Raw genomic sequence first — 18,646 nt, 5'->3', positions numbered from 1 at the left:
TGTGACCTTCTGCTTGATCTGCAGCCCCGGCCCCTCCACACCCCTCAGGGGGCCCAGGACCCCCAGACCAGGAAATCAGGAGACAAAGCTGGGAGGCTAAACACCTCCCCCAGGTGAATGCCTGCCCCCACTCTCCTTCCTCTCAGGGTCCTCTCAGAACTCAATGAGATAATGGGTATGAACAGTCATTGGTAGTAATAGAGGTTTAATAACATGATGATAATTGTCCCAATTTTCTGAGTCCCTACTTCTGAGCCAGGCATTGTGCTAGGTACTTTCCTTGAATATCTTCTCACAGCAACACTCTGGGGCTGGAGTTTCTATTATCTCCACTTGTCAATGAGGAATTGGAGGCTCAGAGAGGCCAAGCAACCCATCCAAAGTTACACAGCAACTAAGTGACAATCTGGGGACTCTCGAGTCCCTCCCCTCACAATGGGAGGGGGGTTGTTATTATTTTTTTGCCAACCTGTTTCCTTCCCCTTTTCCCCTCCCTCCCTGCCTGTTATCCTCTGCCTGGTGAGTTTGCATCATTACTAGGGCTCAGGGGTCCAATTAGGGGACCTCCCCAAAGGAGCTGACTGAGGCAATCCCTGCCCCAAGGGGGCCTCCCTGAGCCAAAAAAATTTTTTTTTAATTTATTTATTTTATTTATTTATTTTTGGCTGCATTGAGTCTTCGTTGCGGTGTGCAGGCTTCTCATTGTGGTGGCTTCTCTTGTTGCGGAGCACAGGCTCTAGGCACGTGGGCTTCGGTAGTTGTGGCACGCAGGCTCAGTAATTGTGGCTCACGGGCTCTAGAGCGCAGGCTCAGTAGTTGTGGCACATGGGCTTAGTTGCTCTGCGGCATGTGGGATCTTCCTGGACCAGGGGAGCCAAAGTTTTAATTAGCATTTTACAGGCTAAACACTGCCTAATGAGACAGGGGTTACCATCCCATTCTACAGACGAGGCAACCCAAGGCTCAGACAGGCAATCAGCATGTCCAAGGTCACACAACCACTGAGAGGCAGAGCAGGATTTAGACCCAAAGCCCAAGGCCTGTAACCTGGGAAATCATTCCCCTCATGGACCCCACCTCAGGCCACAGAGTGTTGGTCAGTAAGGCCATAGGGCTGCACCCCCAGTCCCTAAAGAGGGAAAAGTGCCCCTCTCTGCTCCCACTCAGCCTCCCCTCAACCTCCCAGAAACCTGAAGGCTCTGAGTGTGGGTGTATGTGTGGAAGACCCTGGAGACCTCTTTCGTGGGGCAGGGCTATGGGTCTAAGCTGAGAAAATGATAAGGAGTTTCCGAGGTTACAGATCTGAGGCACCACCCCCATCCCGCCCAGGCACATGAGGCCTCCTGACCATGACCCGAGCTGGCCTGACTGCAAGCCTCCCCGGTCAGCAGCAGCAGCTGTGCCAGCCCAAAGCCAGAGCCGAGCCCTCGGATGCAGTTGCCTGGTAACCAGCCCTAAGTGATGGAAACCCCAGGGGGCCACTAACGTGGGGGCAGCGCTAACCACCTGGTCCAAACCCCACTGCCCCAGCCGGCCTTAGGAAGGCTTCAATGGGCAGTCTACCCGGCCTGCCCATGGTAGGACAGGAGGGTGCTCCGGCACTGGGGGACGGGGCCCAGGCAGGGCCAGGAGGAGCTGGGTTGGCAGCCTCCCAAGACCTTTGAACTGGGGAGCTGGGGGAAGGTAATTCCCTATGGAGGCCAAAGCCTGACCAAAGCGCGGTGAGCACTGGGCAGGAGTCAGGGTTGTGGGTACAGCTTGCCCAGGCCCAAACCACCATCCTGGAAACAGCTGGGCTGCTCTGCCCAGGGCACAGAGGCCCGGGGGAGGGGATCCCCAGAGAATGGCCCTGGATGGGGAAGGAAAGGAGGTGATTAGGGAGGCTGGCAGGACTCCAGGCTCAGGATGGGGGGAGCAGCCTCCTGCGACACCGAGGGGGAAATGCATCAGCCTCTCCCCTTCTCTCAGGGTCTCCCCCTCCCTGGGCCTCAGTTTTCCTATGTTGGCCGGCAGGCTGCCGCTGGCCTCGGGTTTGCGGTCTTGGGTCCTGAGAGGCTGAGAGGGGAAATGCAGGGGCTTCAGGGAAGATTTTGGCAGCAGAGGCTCCTCTTAGGCTCTCACCTCTGGGCCTGGCGAGGTTTTTCTGCCTTTCTTCCCTTTCAGATGTGCACAGTCCCCCTTTGCCATGAACCCTTCACTCCACAACCACGGCCTGACTTAGCCTTGTGCTGGGCACTGGAGTCCCAGTGCTCAGGCAGACCCAGGCTAGTATGGGAGCCAGGCTTGCAACTAGGTAATGGGGATAAGTTCATGGCTAGCATGGAGATAAGTTCAGAATGCTATGAGGCCTCAGAAGAGGTGACCAGACTGAGCCTGGAGCTCTGGAAGGCTTCTTGGAGGAAGGGGTCTGAGCTGAGCCTTGAAGACCAACAGGAGTTAGCAAAGAAAGAGCTGGACAGGCAGCCAAAGCTCAGGGAGAGCATATTCCAAAGCATGGAGGTGTGACCCGGCTTTGGCTCTGGGGGCTGCAGTGGCAGGCCGGTTGGGGAGGGTCAGTCAGGAGGCAGGCAGAAGCCAGAGTAGGAAACTGGATCCTGAAGGCACTGGGGAGCCATGGGAGACTCCAAGCTGGGGGCAGGGAGGATGACAGGGTCAGATGTGGGCATTAGAAAGACCTCTTTGGAGTCAGGAAGGGAATGTTTCCCACTGCTTCCAGCACCTAGCCAGACCCCCTACCCCACCCCACCTGCCAGTGGCTGGGCTCTATCATAGCCAGAATGGGGGACCCTCCCCTGACTCAAGGCCCAGTACCCTATCCCTCAGGCCTCTATCAGGCCACAGCAGCCCCATCCCCACACAAGCAAACATCACACTGGAGTGTCACGGTCTATTTTTTATCCATCTCTCTCACTGGCCAGGGAAACAGCACCAGGGTCCCACTCACTGCCAGCATAAAGCCTGTGGGTCCTCAGGAGTTGGTGGAAGGAAGGAAGGGAAGGACAGTCAATCCACCCTGGCTGTTAATTAATCAGAGCATCCTCCCTCTCCTGCAGTAAGGTCCCCAAATTATTGTGTGCGGGCTTTTCTTCTAGCCAGAAGGCAGGCATGGTCTTCAGAGTGGCCTAGTGAAGTCTTCTCCCTTTCTTGGTCTTTGGGATCCCCCTCTGAGAGACTGATTTCCTCTGGAGGTGGGGTCGGGCTCCTCCAGAGTTTGCAGGGGGAGGGTCCCCACTCCCTGCTCACCCAGGAGGAGTAGCAGGTTCCCCCCGCCCCCAACCTGGCCCTCCCTGCAGAAGGAAACCCTGGTTTTCCAGCACATCTCTGGGAAGTGGCTCACCACACGCTGATGAACCTGCCCCACCCCAGGTCCTATCTAATCCAGACCCCCTGAGATGCCCTGAGCCCAGGCTGACAGCCCCTGGTTCAGGGGACCCCTCAGGCTCTGCTGGCTTGAGTGGCAGAGGCTTCCTGACCACCCTTCTCTCTGAAGGGTTTGGGGTCACAGAGTCCTGGGCAGGGGGGAGAGTCCCAGCTCCTCCATTTCTTGGCTATGTGGGCAAGCCGCTTCCCCCTCCACCTCTAGAGCTACCACGGGTTGAGGACTTACTATAAAAAACAAGCTGTGAACTCCTTGGATCTCCATGAGCCCTGTGACATTTTCTAATCATGCCCATTTGACTGATGAGCAAACTGAGAGGTTACGGGGTTTGTCTAAGGTGACTCAGCTCAGTAGGTCACACCTCAGTTCACTTGTTTTTCACACCCCTGCCTCATATGTTTGTTGTGAGAATTAAATGAGATCATGTCTATCAAGCGATGGACGGCAGGGCCACGTTCAAGGCGGAGCTCCTCGCCTTCTTGCCTTGCCCACCCACCAGCACTGAGATGTTCCTCTGCTGGGCAGGAGGAGGGAAGGGATGAGGAAGTAGAGAGGACAGAGAGTGCCATAACAGCAATCCGGGGGCCTCCCTGAAGGAGGCAATGTCTATAGCCAGGTCTGAAAGGATTGGGGAGAGCATTGCTGTGTGTCTTGGGAAAAGGCACCACACTTCTCTGTTTCTCTGCCTGTAGGGTGGCTACCAGCACCACATCTCCCTCCCCTGGGGTGAGAAGGAGCTCCTCTGAGGAAAGAAATTTGTAAGTAGCAGGGGTGGCCTCACTAGAGAGAATGGCATTGTTATTAATAGCCATGTGTAGGTAACAAGCATAGGTTCAGGAAGCTGACCTCTTACCTCGCCTTCCCAGGGAGCCAGGAGGAGTAATCAGTGTCTGTCTGGGGTGGGGTGGAGGGGGAGAATCTGCCTGTGGAGCCTGTGGAGCCCTGGCGTGTGTGTTGGAGGGGGGGTGGTGAGTGTGAAACCTCCCTTCCAGCCTTCTCTATGCCACTGTTCTTTGTTAACACCAGCCAGGAAGCCCACATAAGGGCAGACTCTTCCCTTCTCTGTTTTTGCTCACACTGTTTCTTCCAGCCACAATACCATTCCTCCTCTCCAAGACCACAGCCTAATAAACACACAGTGCGGGGCGAGGAGGGGGGGGTTCCCAAGGCAGCCACCTTGTACTGATTACCTTCTTTTATCCAACAAAGGCTTGATAGGCACCTCTCCCAGGCTCTGCACATGACCTTGGGATAGAGAAGAAGAGGGCAAGGTCATGCCTTCAGGAGCTCATAGTCAGCTGATACTCTACAAACTTTTTATGGTTTACAAGCAATTTCCCACACTGATTTTGTTCATTCAACACTCACTGCAGTCTGTGAGGCAGGTTTCATGGTCCCTGTTTTGCAAGTAAGGAAACTGAGTCTCAGAAAGTTACAAAGTGGCTCCCAAGTCCAAGGTGTCTAAGTGATGCCTAAAAGGAATGGAAAAGACAATGATTAAGTGAAGATACTTTGTGAAGTGGTCTCTGAATTAAGACAAGACTCAGTGGGGCCGCAGAATCTTTTTTTTTTTTTAATAAATAAATTTATTTATTTGACTGCGTTGGGTCTTTGTTGCTGCATGCGGGCTTTCTCTAGTTGCAGCGAGTGGGGGCTACTCTTCGTTGCAGTGCGTGGGGATCTCCTTGCAGTGCCTTCTTTTGTTGCAGAGCACGGGCTCTAGGCATGCAGGCTTCAGGAGTTGTGGCACGTGGGCTCAGTAGTCGTGGCTCACGGGCTCTAGAGCACAGGCTCAGTAGTTGTGGCACATGGGCTTAGTTGCTCTGCGACATGTGGGATCTTCCAGGCCCAGGGCTCGAACCTGTGTCCCTGAATTGGCAGGCGGATTCTTAACCACTGTGCCACCAGGGAAGTCCTGAGCTGAAGATTCTTAATTGGCCCCCTTGGGGTCTTGTCAGGCTCATCCTGGCCGGGGTGGGCTCCGTTCAGGCTCAGAGAGATTGAAGGGAACACCCAGCCCGCTGAGCATACAACCCGAGAGTTCTGAGACTAGACCCTAAGAGCTGAGAACACTGCCCTCCACCCAACCCCTAATTACAGGGCAGAGGCGGGGGAATGGGTGTCGTGGAGGGGAGGCCAGGTTGGTGAAGAGCAAAAGTGGGGAAGAACAGCCTGTGAGCTGAGGCTTGGCCATGACTCCTTGTCAGCACACAGATGCACTTTCCTGATCCCAGACTGCTGTGTGACTTCGGGAAAGCCCCAACCTTCTCTGAGTCTCTGCTTGCCAGCTCTCTCCGAACTCTATTTCTAAGAACCCTCCAGCTCTCGGTTAAGTGACACCCTCTCTGCTGCCCCCAGGTGACCTTCACTTCCTCTTCCTCCCTGCAGTGCCCAGCCCCTGCTGCTCTAGCTGCTTCCTTACTCTTGGAACCTGTGGCCTTACGCTTGCTCTGCCCTTTGACTCAGACAGGCCTGACCTTTGGGATCTGAGCAAGTGGCCTGGGTGGTTTTGCCCCATGAACTTGCTCTGACCTTTGGCATGTTCACCTGTTCCCTCCCTCCACTGCACACACCTGTCCCCAGTCCTTGGGAAGCCCAGGAAATGTGAGGGACCAGGTTTTTCAGAGAAGGTAGCAGCACCAAGGGCCTTCTCATCCAACATCAGATGGCCCAGAGAGGGCAAATAGAGAAAGCCCTTCCACCACTCCAGCCCCTCTCTTGGTAACAGGCCATTCCTGGCTGGGGATGCTCCACCCCATCCCACCTCCCAGGCTACACGTGCTCAGGCTTGAGGGAGATTTGTCCTAAAGGTTCAGAGGCCACTTAACAAACCTCCCAGCATCCTCATTCCTGGCTCACCCCAGAGATGGGGAAATCACCCCTTCCTCAGACAGGTATGGTGCCCTAACAGGAATTGATATACATTTGTTTGGAATTTGCCCTCACTGGCTGCACCGAGATGAGGGGACAGACTAAGGAGCCCTTCTCCAGCCTCCTAATGCAACTGTACTAGCCCAAGAGAGCCAGATATTTTATTTTATTTTTTATTTTTTTGCGGTACGCGGGCCTCTCACTGTTGTGGCCTCTCCCGTTGCGGAGCACAGGCTCCGGACGCGCAGGCTCGGCGGCCATGGCTCACGGGCCCACCCGCTCCGCGGCATGTGGGATCCTCCCGGACGGGCACGCGGGGGCACGAACCCGCGTCCCCTGCATCTGCAGGCGGACTCTCAACCACTGCGCCACCAGGGAAGCCCTTTATTTTATATTTTTGAGAGCCAGATATTTTAATACAAACTCTTCTAAGCCTTACGACACAACCACTATGATATAATCCCAGTTTTACTAAAATAAGGAAACTAAAGATCATGAGGTCAAGTGGCGGGCGCAAGGCCGCATAGCTAGAAAGTGACAATGAATGAATGATCTAACGGAGTGACTGAATGAAGGCGTGGGATGGGCGCGCCAGGCGATGGTTCGCAGAGTGCGGTGGGTACAGACCGTGCACAGCGCCCGCGGCCCGGCCCCCAGAGGTCTGGCAGAGGCAGGCCTTTCGCACCCCGGGGCTCAGGGGAGCGCAAGCTCCCAGAGGCGCGGCCGGGCTCTGCCCCAACCGCGCGGGCCGCCCCGCCCCCGCTCCGCCCCCAGCCCGCCCCGCCTGGGACCGCAGACGGCGCCCGGCGGCGGCGCGAAAGGCAGCGAGGAGGGTGGCTCCGGGCTCGGTGCTCACCGCGACTTCCCGTGCAGGGCCCGGCAGGACAAGGACCCGCGGCCTCGGCGGCGCTGGAGGATGCGGCCGCGGCCCCGGGCAGCAGCAGCGGGAACCCCGGTGCCCTGCAGGTAGGAGCTCGCCCACTCGGCGGGCGCGGAAACTTGGGCCGAGTTTGCGGGCGGCGCGTGGGGAAGGGGCGGGTGGCGCTGCCCCAGGGCGCCCCTGCCGGCCGGCCCGGGGATGGAGCGCGCTGGGCCTGGGCTGAGGTGGCTTGGCTCCTGGCTGCCGCGGACCCCCGGCTGGCGGGCTGCGGGGCAGGGGTCGCGCCGCTGCCCCAACTTTCCCCGGACTTCGAGACCCCCGGGGCCTGGTAGCTCTCTGGAGCCCCGGCGGGGCCCCGGCACCCGATCCTCCGGCGTGGGGCTGGCGAAGAGGAGCTCAGGCCGAGCCCTCGGGCCTCCCGCGGGGCCTGGCTCACGTGGACTGCCCGGGCGGAGATGAGGGGGCGGCGGGGGGCTGGCCTGGGGGGCGTCTGGCACTGAGGCGCCGCGGGGCCCTGGACGCGCCCTACTGGGACGGGACGGCCCTGCGGTTTCCTCGCTACGGCTTGACTCACCCTCTGGCCGCAGCCCAGGCTGGCGGGATCGCCCCGAGGCGGTGGCTGCCCGGACTCTGCTGCCGGGCCGCCCCCTGCCCCCGCCCTCCCGCCAGTCTTTGGGTGTCGGTCCGTGGGGCTGGGTGCGCGGGGGCCCGAACGAGGGGAGAACGCAGTTCTGGAGGGGCGTGTGTGCAGATATGGGCCAGGCACGTACTTGCAGGCACGGGTTTGCATGGGTGGCGGCGGCCTGTGTATCGGCCTGCTGGGGTGCACGTGCGCCCCAGCGCCGCAGGTCAGGGCATGGGGACACCCGGAAGCCGCCGGGGTCGGGTGTGGCGGCAGCCCCAAAGCTAGGTCGACTGAGGGCCCCAGGCACCGGAGTTATGGGCCAAGCAGGTAGGGGAAAGGGGGTGGAGCGGATCCCGCGACCCTTCCCCCACCACGGGAGCCTGGGCTGCCCCTAGATGCGGTTGTAGCGTGGGCAGGGCCCAGAGCCTCAGCTGGGGGAGGTGTGAGAACACGGGAAGGGGAGCCGATTCAGCCCTCTCAGAGAGTCCAAGCGCTGGCCACAGCTGGGCAGGATCGCTCTCTTCTTCCTGGTCTTGCCCAGCGTCCATCCGGAGACCCCTTAGGCGTTGGAAGAGGGAATTGAGCCACGGAGCTGTTTGCTCCCCCTGCTGCGTAGGGCAGGGATGGCACAGCGGTGCTGGGCTCTTCTGGGTGCTGCTCGAGGTTGGTCCTCCCAGCCCAGCTGCAACCTCAGCCAGCAAGCAGCTCGGTGGCCCAAAGGGTGATGTGACCCTGCCCCCTGGGGTCCCGCCCTTCTCCGAACAATTGCTTGCCTCTTGCTGCGTGTGTGGGGGGGAAGGAGGCACCTACATGTTGGCTACCGTTTAGAGTGGAGTGTGTAAAATATTGGGCTCTCCCCATCTCCTAAGAGCCGGAGGTAATGTTACCCCCATACCCTTCATAGTCCTCTGCCGGCTCCCTGGAGCCCCCATCTCTCCCCCAAAGACTCTTGGGGGTCCCAAGTGGCCTCACCTTTATTGGGCTAAGTCCCAGGGGAGTGTCTCAGGAAGTCTCCAGGGTCAAGGGCATGCAATGGGCAGAGCCTAGGAGAGAAGGGCTCTTGGGGCCGGGGGTGGGTATGGAGAAGGCCCCAAGGAGTGTGTGGGGGAGGTGAGACTAGAGCCAGCACTTATTAACCCAGAGCCCCCCAAGGGCAGGGGGGCTCAGCACTCCCCAAACCATACAACCCCTTCTTGCAAAGTTGCTGTGCAGCAGGGTGGGGGCTTTCCGCTTGGGGTGCAGGGCCCTGTCACAGGGCGCTGCTGTCGGTATTGTTGCTCTGGTGCTCCTTCCTGTCTTCTCGGAGCACCCACTTCTCCAGGCTGGCCAGAGGTGTTGGATTCTGGCCCGGAGATGAGATAGCTTTCCTTCTGAGTCGTGTCTGGCTTCCTTGGTGCACTTAGGCTGGGATGAGAGTAGGCATTGGCCCCCATATTACCCTCGGCTTTTTCTGTCCCCAGAATGTGCTGGTCTAACTCTGAGCATGTGGGTGTCGTTGGCCACCAGCCGGAAGGGAGAAGACTGAGAGGGGGGGCTGATCTTGGCTTGGTGATAGAAACTTGTGACACCTGTCCCATGGCCTAATGATAGCAAGATTGAGCTGATTCATCCTTTCTAAGCCACCTGAGGGTTTCGGGGAACAGGGCACTGGGGGAGGTAGAAGCAGGTCAATGTGGTCCTAGTAGACTGGCCTCAGATGACCCCCTCCTGTGCCATTGGGTGCCTGCTGCCTTGAGGAAAGCCACACTTGACCTCTCTGAGCCTATAGGTCCCAGTCTTTGCTTGGCCTTGCTTGAGGACCTTAGTCTTTCTCTGGTACTCAGTTTTTCCATCAATACAATGGGGGTCGTTGCCAACTAGCACGTTGTGACCCCTGGAAGCTCCTTCCCTGCATATTCACATCCTCTGGCCTCCCCACCTGCTCCATGGTCCTGTGCTGCCCCCATGTTCTTGGAATAGCTGCAGTTTGGGGGCTGGGATGGGCACAGGTTCTCCTCCCCTCGCCTTTTGGGAGCTTCCTGTTGGCGCCACAGCACCATCTGCTGGACAGCCTTTGCTCTCCTCCTAGGGGTGGGCCTGGGGTGGGGCTTATACAAAGGGTTGTGCTGGGGTACTGCCCCCTAAAACTAAGCCCAGTATCTGTCCTCCTGGGCCGAGGGACCCGGGTTCCAGGCCTGGCTCTGCTATTTTCGATGAGACTGGCAGGTCAGAAAGTGAGATCTAGAGTATCACAGGAAATCTGAATTTGTAGACAGTGCCTGATTCCACGTCTTGGCTGCTGTAGGCATCTAGAGATCACTGTGGCATCTTGGAATAAGAACTTGTAGTGAGAGGTAGGAAGCCTGCCTCTCCTCCCATGTCTTTCATCAGTGACTTTGGGATGAATGGGTCTCCTCATCTGTAAATGGGTGGAGGTGTGGGCAGGAGGAGTAGCCAAGCGAAGCGATCCTCAGACCGTGTTCTACAAAGTCTGAAATCGTGGAAGGGGCCTTGGGAGTCCTGTGGAGGAAAGCTGAACAGAAGGGGCTCCTGGAGTGGGGGCGGGGGTACGTTAGGGCTGCTGTACAAGAATTCACTAAACAGAGGGTTCTGCAGCTTACAGAATAAAGTTGGCTCATGCCTTCATTCATTCATCCATACAGTCTTTATTGAGCATTTACTAAGTGCCAAGTTCTTGGGCATGGCAACGAGCCAGCAAGAGCAACAGCCTTCTGTTGCTTGCCTGTAACCTGTTTTTCTGACAGCCCCTGCCTCTCCCTCTCTCTCCCAGGTCAGCAGTTGAGTAGCTGGGGCCCTGGAGGGCTTGAAGCCTTCACAGTGATGGCGGAGAAGCGGCCACTGGGGACCCTGGGGCCCGTGATGTATGGCAAGCTGCCCCGCCTAGAGGCAGACTCTGGGCCCGGGCACAGCCTGCCCCCCTCTGCTGGTAACCAGGAGCCCTGCAGCTACAAAGGTGCCTACTTCTCCTGCCCCATGGGGGGTCCTCCGAAGACAGGGTCTGAGCGGTTGGCATCCTGGACCCCATACCCACCCTTGTACCCCACCAGCATGGCAGGACCCCCACTTCGGGCAGACAACCTTCTGACCAGCTGCCTGCTCTACCGCCCACCCACAGAAAGCTCCGAGAAAGTACAGGACTCTGGCCCGGTTGAGCTCCTACCCTTCGGTGCCCAGGCTCACTCCTACCCAGGCCCACCACTGGCGGCACCCAAACCTGTCTACCGCAACCCTCTGTGTTATGGGCTCTCAACCTGCCTGGGGGAAGGGGCAGCAAAGAGGCCCCTGGATGTTGATTGGACGCTGGTGACTGGATCCCTGTTACCCCCCGCCGACCCATCTTGTTCTCTGCCCCCAGCTCCTGGCAAGGGCCAGTCCCTGGATGGTACCTTCTTGCGTGGGGTGCCAGCTGGGACGTCTGGCAAAGACTCCTCGGTGAGCTTCTCCCCGTGCCAGGCATTCTTGGAGAAGTATCGGACCATCCACAGCACGGGCTTCCTGGCCTCCAAGTATGCAGGTCCTTACTCTGGGGACCCCAAGCAGGCATTGTCCGAGGGACCCCCCAGTCCTTGGACGCAGCTGGCCCAACCTCTGGGACCAGTCTGCCAGGATGCAGTGCCCACCCACTATCCGCTGCCCCATCCCGCACAGGCCCTCCCTTGCCCTCCAGCCTGTCGCCACCCAGAGAAGCAGGGCAGCTATGGCTCAGTGCTTCCACCGCAGCCTCTGGGAGCCCACAAGGGGGCCGGGTACCCAGCTAGTGGGCTAAGCAGCCCCTACCTGAGGCAGCAGGCAGCTCAGACACCCTATATGCCCCCAGTGGGGTTGGACACTTATTCCTACCCCTCTGCCCCCCTCCCAGCACCCTCGCCAGGCCTCAGGCTGGAGCCGCCTCTCGCCTCACGCTGCCCAGTGGACTTTGCTCCCCAGACGCTGGGCTTTCCTTACGCCCGGGATGACCTCTCTCTCTATGGAGCATCCCCAGGGCTCGGAGGGACGCCGCCTTCCCAGAACAGTGTGCAGGCCGTGCCACAGCCCGGTGCCTTCCAGCGGGCATGCCAGCCTCTGCCTGCCAGCCAGCCATGCTTAGAGCCTGCAAGGCCTGCAGAGAAGCCGGTGCAGGAAGCTGAGGAGAAGATGTGGCTGCCCAGCTGCAGGAGAGAGCAGCCCCAGCCCCACCTCGATGAGCACCCTGGGGCACCCATCATCATTGGAGATAGTCCAGTTCCACGCACCCCACCGGCACTCCCGCCCTGTGCCCAGGAGCGCCAGTCTCTTACGCAGAACGAGGGCACACTGCCACCCAGCTCCCCACCCATGCCCATTATCGACAACGTCTTCAGCTTGGCCCCCTACCGTGACTACCTGGACGTGCAGGCACCTGAGGCCACAGCTGAGCCAGACCCGGCCCCAGCCCCCAGTGAGAACCATGACAAAGACTGCAGGGGATCTCTGCCTGGCCGGGAAGCCCCCTCGAGTGTGCACGCCTCACTTAAGGAGGAGGTGGCACTGGACTTGAGTGTGAAGAAGACCGCGGCAGAGGCCCCCCCTACCAAGGTCCCTCATCCCGCAGGGCATGCCAAGCCCACTGCAGCTGTGGATGTGCCAGGTGCGGGAAACACAGTCTCCGACATGCCAGGTGTGGGGGACACAGTCTCAGATCGGCAAGTCCTGAAAAAGGTAGTCACAGAGGCACCAGACCTGCCTGGGGTGCCAGTGACCACAGAGGCGACCCCAAGGACCAACTTCCACAGCTCTGTAGCCTTCATGTTCCGAAAATTCAAGATCCTCCGGCCAGCACCCTTGCCTGCAACTGTGGTTCCAGCCGTGGTCCCAGCTGTGCCCACCTCAGCCCCTGCTCAGCCTGCACCCACCCCCACACCTGTGCCCACTGGACTACAGATTCTCACCCAGCCCTTGCCCGTGGCCTGCTTCAACCTGGCGCTGCCCAGCCCTCCAGCTGTAGCCATGACCTCCCCCGCCTCGGCCCCTGCTCCGGCTCCATCACCTGCTCCGGCTCCGGCTCCGGCTCCGGCTCCAGCTCCGGCTCCAGCTCCAGCTCTGGCTCCAGTTGTAGGCCCCGCTCCAGCGTCTACTCCCGCCACAGCAGACTCCCCAGAGCAACACTTTGCAGGACTGCATGCCTCCCTCTGTGACGCCATCTCGGGCTCAGTGGCCCACTCCCCACCGGAAAAGCTGCGCGAGTGGCTTGAGACGTCTGGGCCTTGGGGCCGGGCGGCGTGGCAGGACTGCCAGGGTGTGCAGGGGCTGCTGAGCAAGCTGCTGTCCCAGCTGCAGAGCTTCGTGTGCACGCAGCAGTGCCCCTTCCCCCACGTGGTGCGGGCCGGGGCCATCTTCGTGCCCATCCACCTGGTGAAGGAGCGGCTCTTCCCGCGGCTGCCACCCGCTTCCGTGGACCACGTGCTGCAGGAGCATCGCGTGGAGCTGCGGCCCACCACGCTGTCGGAGGAGCGGGCCCTGCGGGAGCGCGCCCTGCACGGCTGCACGTCGCGCATGCTGAAGCTGCTGGCGCTGCGCCAGCTGCCCGACATCTACCCTGACCTGCTGGGCCTTCAGTGGCGAGACTGTGTACACCGCCAGCTGGGTGAGCATGGGGCAGCCCCAGTAGCCACCGGAGCTGTGTGAGCGAGTGACAGGTGTGTGGGCTGTGTGAGTGGTCACAGCCAGGGGCTGAGGGATTCCCGGGCTTCTGGAAAGAGCTCGTGCCTGGGGAGGGGGCTGGCCTTCCAGGGTAGGCTCTGTGGGTGCCCGCATCCCTCTTCACTCCCAGCATCAATGAGTGCCTGCACAGCCTCCTTTGCAAGTCTCTGAACATGCCAACTGCTCTGTCCCCAGGAAAACTTGGCCTTCCCTGGCGCAGCACCCTCCCAGGTTCCCCCCTCATCCTCTGTTGTGCCTGTCTGAGGTCATCTCCCCCTGTGTCTGTCCCGCCCCGCTCCCCTCTTCCGAGCTCAAGCCCCAAATACCTGACTGCGTGCTGGGCTTCTGCACCTGGGGGCTCTTCAACCCTTAGCTCCTCCCAAACCACGCTCCTGACCTTTCCCCTGAGCTCGCTTCCCATCCCCATCTTTCCCGTCTCAGCAGCACTGCACTCATCCAGCACCTCGTACCCCAAGCCTGGGAGGGGGAGGGGTCCCACCCTCCCCCCCGGAACACTTTTAAATGTGTAATTCCCCAGTCCTCCCAGATATTTACACACACAGAAATTGCCTGTAAGTCGGAGCGTCATTTTGTGGTTTGCTTCTCCCTACCAAATAATCTGTGCACGGTGTTCTCCAATGTGCTGTTTTTGTGTCTGGGAGCATCTTCTGCCTCCGTTCAGGTAGCTGGACCTTGCTCTGGGGAGTGGCTGTAGTGCCTTACGGCGGGTACCATCAGGATCACTCTTCTTCAGCCGCGGCTTTGGTGATGGTGTCAAGTGGTGTCTGTCGTTGCCTGTCCTACTTCAGGACATCTGGCACTGAGGCCAGGGGCCCGCTCTGTAGTCCCCCTGCCTTACGTCCACCAGGCTTCTGGTTGTGTCTCCACAGAAACTTTCTTGTCCCCTTCCCATCCTGGCAGTCTTGCCCTGGTCCAGACTCCATATCGGGGTGGAGAGGGGGCCTGAGGCAGCGAGGTGCTGATGTGGAGTTTGGGGTGTGGGCGATGAGCATTGCTGAGCACTTACAAAGTTGGGGCATTTGCCCTAATGGGGTGCAAAGAAAATGCAAGTACAAGCATTCTATTCCTGGGTGAGAAAGAGTGAAGGTGGGTGTCATGCCTCACTCACAAGCCCCCCAGCCTGTCTTCTCTCTATACATTTGGGCTCTCTGGGGCCCAGAGAGGGACAGGTCCTCTGGACAGTGGGTCACAGGCACATCACAGACCCCTCCTGCTCTGACCAAGCCTACGAGAGTCTGGGGCCCAGCCTCCTACCACTGGCTGCATTTTGGTGCCCCCGTCCCCATTCCCTCCTGTATCCTTATGGGGCCACTCCTCAGTGGTGTCCTTAGATAGTGCTCCCCTGACAGCCCCGCTTCCAGGTAGGTGTGCTCTTGGTCAGAAGGCCCCTCCCATTCCCTCCACCCCTTCCTCCACTCCCTCCCTCCCTCCGGGCACTGCTGTCTGGGCAGTCCCTGCCTGGCTCTTGTTCCGGTTCTGGGGGTGATGTGACAGAAGAATGATGGTACCCTTATATGTGGCAGGGTCCTCTCTCTGTATGCCTCAGTTTCCCCACCTGTTCAGTGAGCCTTTGGATCAGACCAATGGTTTCTGGCCTGTTGAGCCCCTTTCCTCTTGTCCTTGCACCCAAAGGGTTCCTGGGGGTGCCCCCATTAGATAGAGTGCTGGTATCACCCGAGGAGAAGCACACCCTTTCGGCTTGACGGGCATGACGGTCTGGCCAGTGTGCACATGCTGGGAAAGGGTCATGATGTCTGTGACCCTGCCAGGGCCGCCCTGACCTGGGACAGTAGAACCACCGGTCTAGATGGCTTTGGAGGCCTGGAGATGGGACTTGAGGGTGTTGGGGGTCTGCAGCCTGACGGTATGTTCATTTTCCAGGTGACTTTGACACTGAGGCTGGATCTGTGCCCTCCTCAGAGCCCACCGTGGCCAGAGAGGAGCCAGAGAGCCTAGACCTGGCTTGGAAGTTGTCTGCCCCCAAAGCCAAAAAGCCGGGGAGGAAGCCACCAACCCCTGGCCTGGAGAAAACAGAGGCAACTGCTGGAGGAGGGTCCCGAGGTGCCTCACCCACCCCTGCTGCTGGTGCCAGCTTGCCCGGCCCCGCGATGAGGGCGCGCTTCCGCAGCCTGCTCGAATCCGCCTGGCTCAATGGCCTGGCTCTGCCCACTTGGGGCCACAAGGCCTCAGGACCCGACCGGACCGCGCCCCGCCCGCAGCTGTTGGGCAGCCAGAGTCATCAGCTGTAGCCTTGGTCGCCTCTGCTGTTTGGAGATCTGGGGATCACTCTGTGCCCCGCTTCTGCCGGTCCAGCTGCTGAGGGCCAGGAGCGGACATGGCCTTGGGGTTTCTCCAGCTCTTACCCTGCCCCCGCCCCCCACCCCAGGCTGGGCTGAGAGCCCCTGAACTTTTAACTTGAGGGCCTTTATCAGCAAGGACTACTTCCTATTTCTTCCTTAGAGAAAACGTGTGGGCTTTGGAGCCCGACAGACTTGGGCTTGAATCCTGGCTCCTGTTCCTTGCTGTGTAAACGGGCAGGCCACTTCCTCTCTTGCGCCTTCAGTTCCCCATTTGTAAAATAGGACAACACAGCCTACCTCACAGGGTTGTTGTGGGGTGATGCCTGACACACACCCATCACGGTTTGCTCTCTGCTTCCTGCCCAGGACCGGAGCCTAGATCTCAGCCAGGGCCTGGAATAGGAGGCTGAGGCCCGCAGAACCTTCCTCTAGAAAGTCTTGATGTGTCATAGGACTTGGTCATCTTAGAGGTATGTTGTCCAGTGTATATGGCTCACAGACTTTCTAGAGTCAGTTCCCAGGAAAGCCTAGGGCTACATACAGCCCCAGCATTTGGGGTTGGGCCCTAACCCCCGAGTCTGGAGCTCCTTGAGGGAGCCTTCCCCTCCCATCCCCTGCTACAGGGGGTGCAGGGATACAGCCTGGGGCTGGCATCCTTGTCCTGGGCCTGCTGCTTTCACCCCTGGGAGGCCCCAGCCTGTGCTGAATTGACACCAGTGACTTCCCTGAGGTGCCGCCCCAACCTGGTGCATTTTCCCAGGAAAGTTGTGTGTTTGCCGGAAGCCAAGCAGCTGCAGGGACTCAGGGACTAAAAAAGGAACAGGCTGAGTGACAACTCGGTCCTGGGAGGTCTCCGAAGATGTCGACTAAGGACCTTGGCCCTCCCCAAGCCAGGGCCGCATCAGCCAGGCCTGCTGTGGGGTACCTTCTTGCAGAGTGCTGAACTGAGCCAGAGGCTGGCAAGCCAGGCCCTTGGCCCAGTTAAGGTCTGTAATAAGGCTGTGGGCCCTGGAGGCAGGCCATTAAACATAAAAGCATTTGGGTTGTGTTTGGACCTGGGGCCTGACTGTGTCTTGGGGGGAGGTCATAGATTTCATATGTCATCGCCAGGTGATGTCCTCGCTAGCCCTTCACTCAGAGGCTGCAGCTCTCCCTGCTCCCAGCCCAGAAGATGCTGAGGCCGACAAGCACGCTGTGCCCGCTAGCTCCGGCCACACGGGCCCTCACCACATGCCCACGGTGCAGCCGTTTCCCTGCTCAGGCAAAGCCTCTCCCTCCTGAGACCCATGTGGGTCCTGGTGGTCGCTGGTATGTAGCCCACTGCCCAGTGAGGAATGCTGGTCACCAGACCCTATTGTGTGCCCCTCTGCTAGGACCGAGGATGTGCCTGCCAAGGGCTGGGTAAAACAGAGCTGTCCCCATCTCTCCACTGAGGGCCGGCCCCTCTTACAACCTTAGCTGGGCTTAGGTTCCCTCCAGACGCCCTGCCTCTGCTGGCATGTATTCCCATAGAGGTTTGTTCTCAGGGCTGCTGAGGTTGCCTCCTGGCCGTGGTTTCCCACTCAGTCTGGGCAGAGCCAGTCTGTGAGGGCTGGTCACACCTACCAGCATCTATCCTAATATCTGTGGGTCTTCACTGAGCTCAGCTACACTATTTGTGGAGACCCGTTGCCCCCAGTACTCTATCCACACAGGCCCTTGGAGTCCCCTGGCCTGGGAAGGGGACAGGCCAGGAGATAGGTAACTCCAACACATGTGGTGACTGCAGTGCAGAACCTGGGGGAAGGGTGCCATGGAGGCTCAGAAGGGACCTGGCCTAACCGGGGTGTGAGGAGGTGTCCTTGGGTCCCAGAAGAGGTGCTGCCTGAAGTGGGCCTTGGAGCCAAGTAGGAAGATGTGGGTAAATGAGTGCCAAGTGCTTCCTGAGTCAGGTGAACAGCATGTGCAGGGTCCCAGAGGAAACAGGTGTGGCTGGAGTGCCGGCATGAGATGGGAGGAGGCGGGGCCCGGAAACAAGGCTCAGATCCAGTCTGCTCCTACCACGTCAACTCTGTCTTGCAACCTGAAGAGCTGGGGTGTGGTTCATGTTTACAGAAAGCTGAAGTGTTGGAGAGTTTGAATCACACCGGGCTACTAGCGTAGGCAGGGAGAGACACGATTGCATCGTAGGCGAGGTCACTCCGAACCCCCGGGCCCTGGGCTTCTGCAGCCTGCCAGCCTCACCCACCCGGCTACCAGGGCCTTGCTGGATTTGGCTGTGATCTTTCCTTCTTTGCTTTTAATTTTCTTTTCCTTCCTTCCTTCTTTCCTCTGCCCTCTTCCCTCCTTTCCTGCCTGCCTTGTACACCTGCTGTGTCCCTGTCACGTGCCAGGCGTGCATCTTGCTCACAGTTACCTGGCAGGATCTGAGGCCTCGAGATAGGACTCCGCACCCGAGTCCGCCTGGGGCCCTAGAGGGCCGTAATGGTGCAGAGGCTGGATGAGAGCAGTGCAGAGCTGGAGCTGGTAGGGGGAGGCGGCTGCGTCCCTTGGGACAACTGTGTCCTGAGAGCCCAGTCTGAGGGGAGAGACCTGGCCCTGGCCTGAGGGGTCTGTTAAGGGAGGAGATACGACAGCATCCTAAGGAGCCCAGCCTAAGGTGGAGGGGACGGGAACAGAACTCTGCCCCAGGGCTCTTGTCAGAGAGGCAGTGCTATCACCCCTTACAGTTTTTCAGAAAGCCTGTTCCATTCTTTGGTGGGGATATCGATGGCTAAGAGCTGAGGGCAAGGAAGGGGGCGGTGGGGTGTGGAGCTGAGTGTGCTGGGTGCCCCCCAGCCCTCAAGGAAACTGGAGTGGGGCCCACTCTGCTTTGGTTCTGACCCCACCGTTCCCTGTAACCGGCCAAGGCTCCTGGGCTGGGCTGTGCCCAG

General features: G+C 59.3%; 1 protein-coding gene and 1 long non-coding RNA gene across 2 annotated transcripts; one reads left to right on the top strand and one right to left on the bottom strand.

Moving 5' to 3' along the window:
- Window positions 1-747: 747 nt before the first annotated feature.
- Window positions 748-7,833, bottom strand: LOC132420821 (uncharacterized). Its single transcript, XR_009518451.1, has 4 exons — window positions 7,705-7,833; window positions 4,748-4,851; window positions 4,570-4,624; window positions 748-860 (listed from the first exon to the last, which is right to left on the bottom strand). It is a non-coding gene; the product is annotated as an uncharacterized lncRNA (long non-coding RNA).
- Window positions 7,062-15,805, top strand: C2H15orf39 (chromosome 2 C15orf39 homolog). Its single transcript, XM_060005586.1, has 3 exons — window positions 7,062-7,216; window positions 10,526-13,357; window positions 15,316-15,805. Exons 2-3 carry the CDS (start codon window positions 10,576-10,578, stop codon window positions 15,681-15,683), a joined length of 3,150 nt encoding a protein of 1,049 aa, XP_059861569.1. The 5' UTR covers window positions 7,062-7,216; window positions 10,526-10,575; the 3' UTR covers window positions 15,684-15,805.
- The last annotated feature ends 2,841 nt before the right edge of the window (window positions 15,806-18,646 follow it).

Source organism: Delphinus delphis, chromosome 2, assembly GCF_949987515.2.
Source record: "Delphinus delphis chromosome 2, mDelDel1.2, whole genome shotgun sequence".
Taxonomy (NCBI): Eukaryota; Metazoa; Chordata; class Mammalia; order Artiodactyla; family Delphinidae; genus Delphinus; species Delphinus delphis.
Note: the sequence above shows the minus strand (reverse complement) of the source record. Positions and strands in the feature narration are given on the sequence as shown.

Coding starts and splice junctions, on each gene's coding strand:
- C2H15orf39 (XM_060005586.1), top strand. CDS start 10,576: ATGGCGGAGAAGCGGCCACTGGGGACCCTGGGGCCCGTGATGTATGGC. Junction 13,358..15,315: donor CTGTGTACACCGCCAGCTGG/GTGAGCATGGGG, acceptor TTCATTTTCCAG/GTGACTTTGACACTGAGGCT.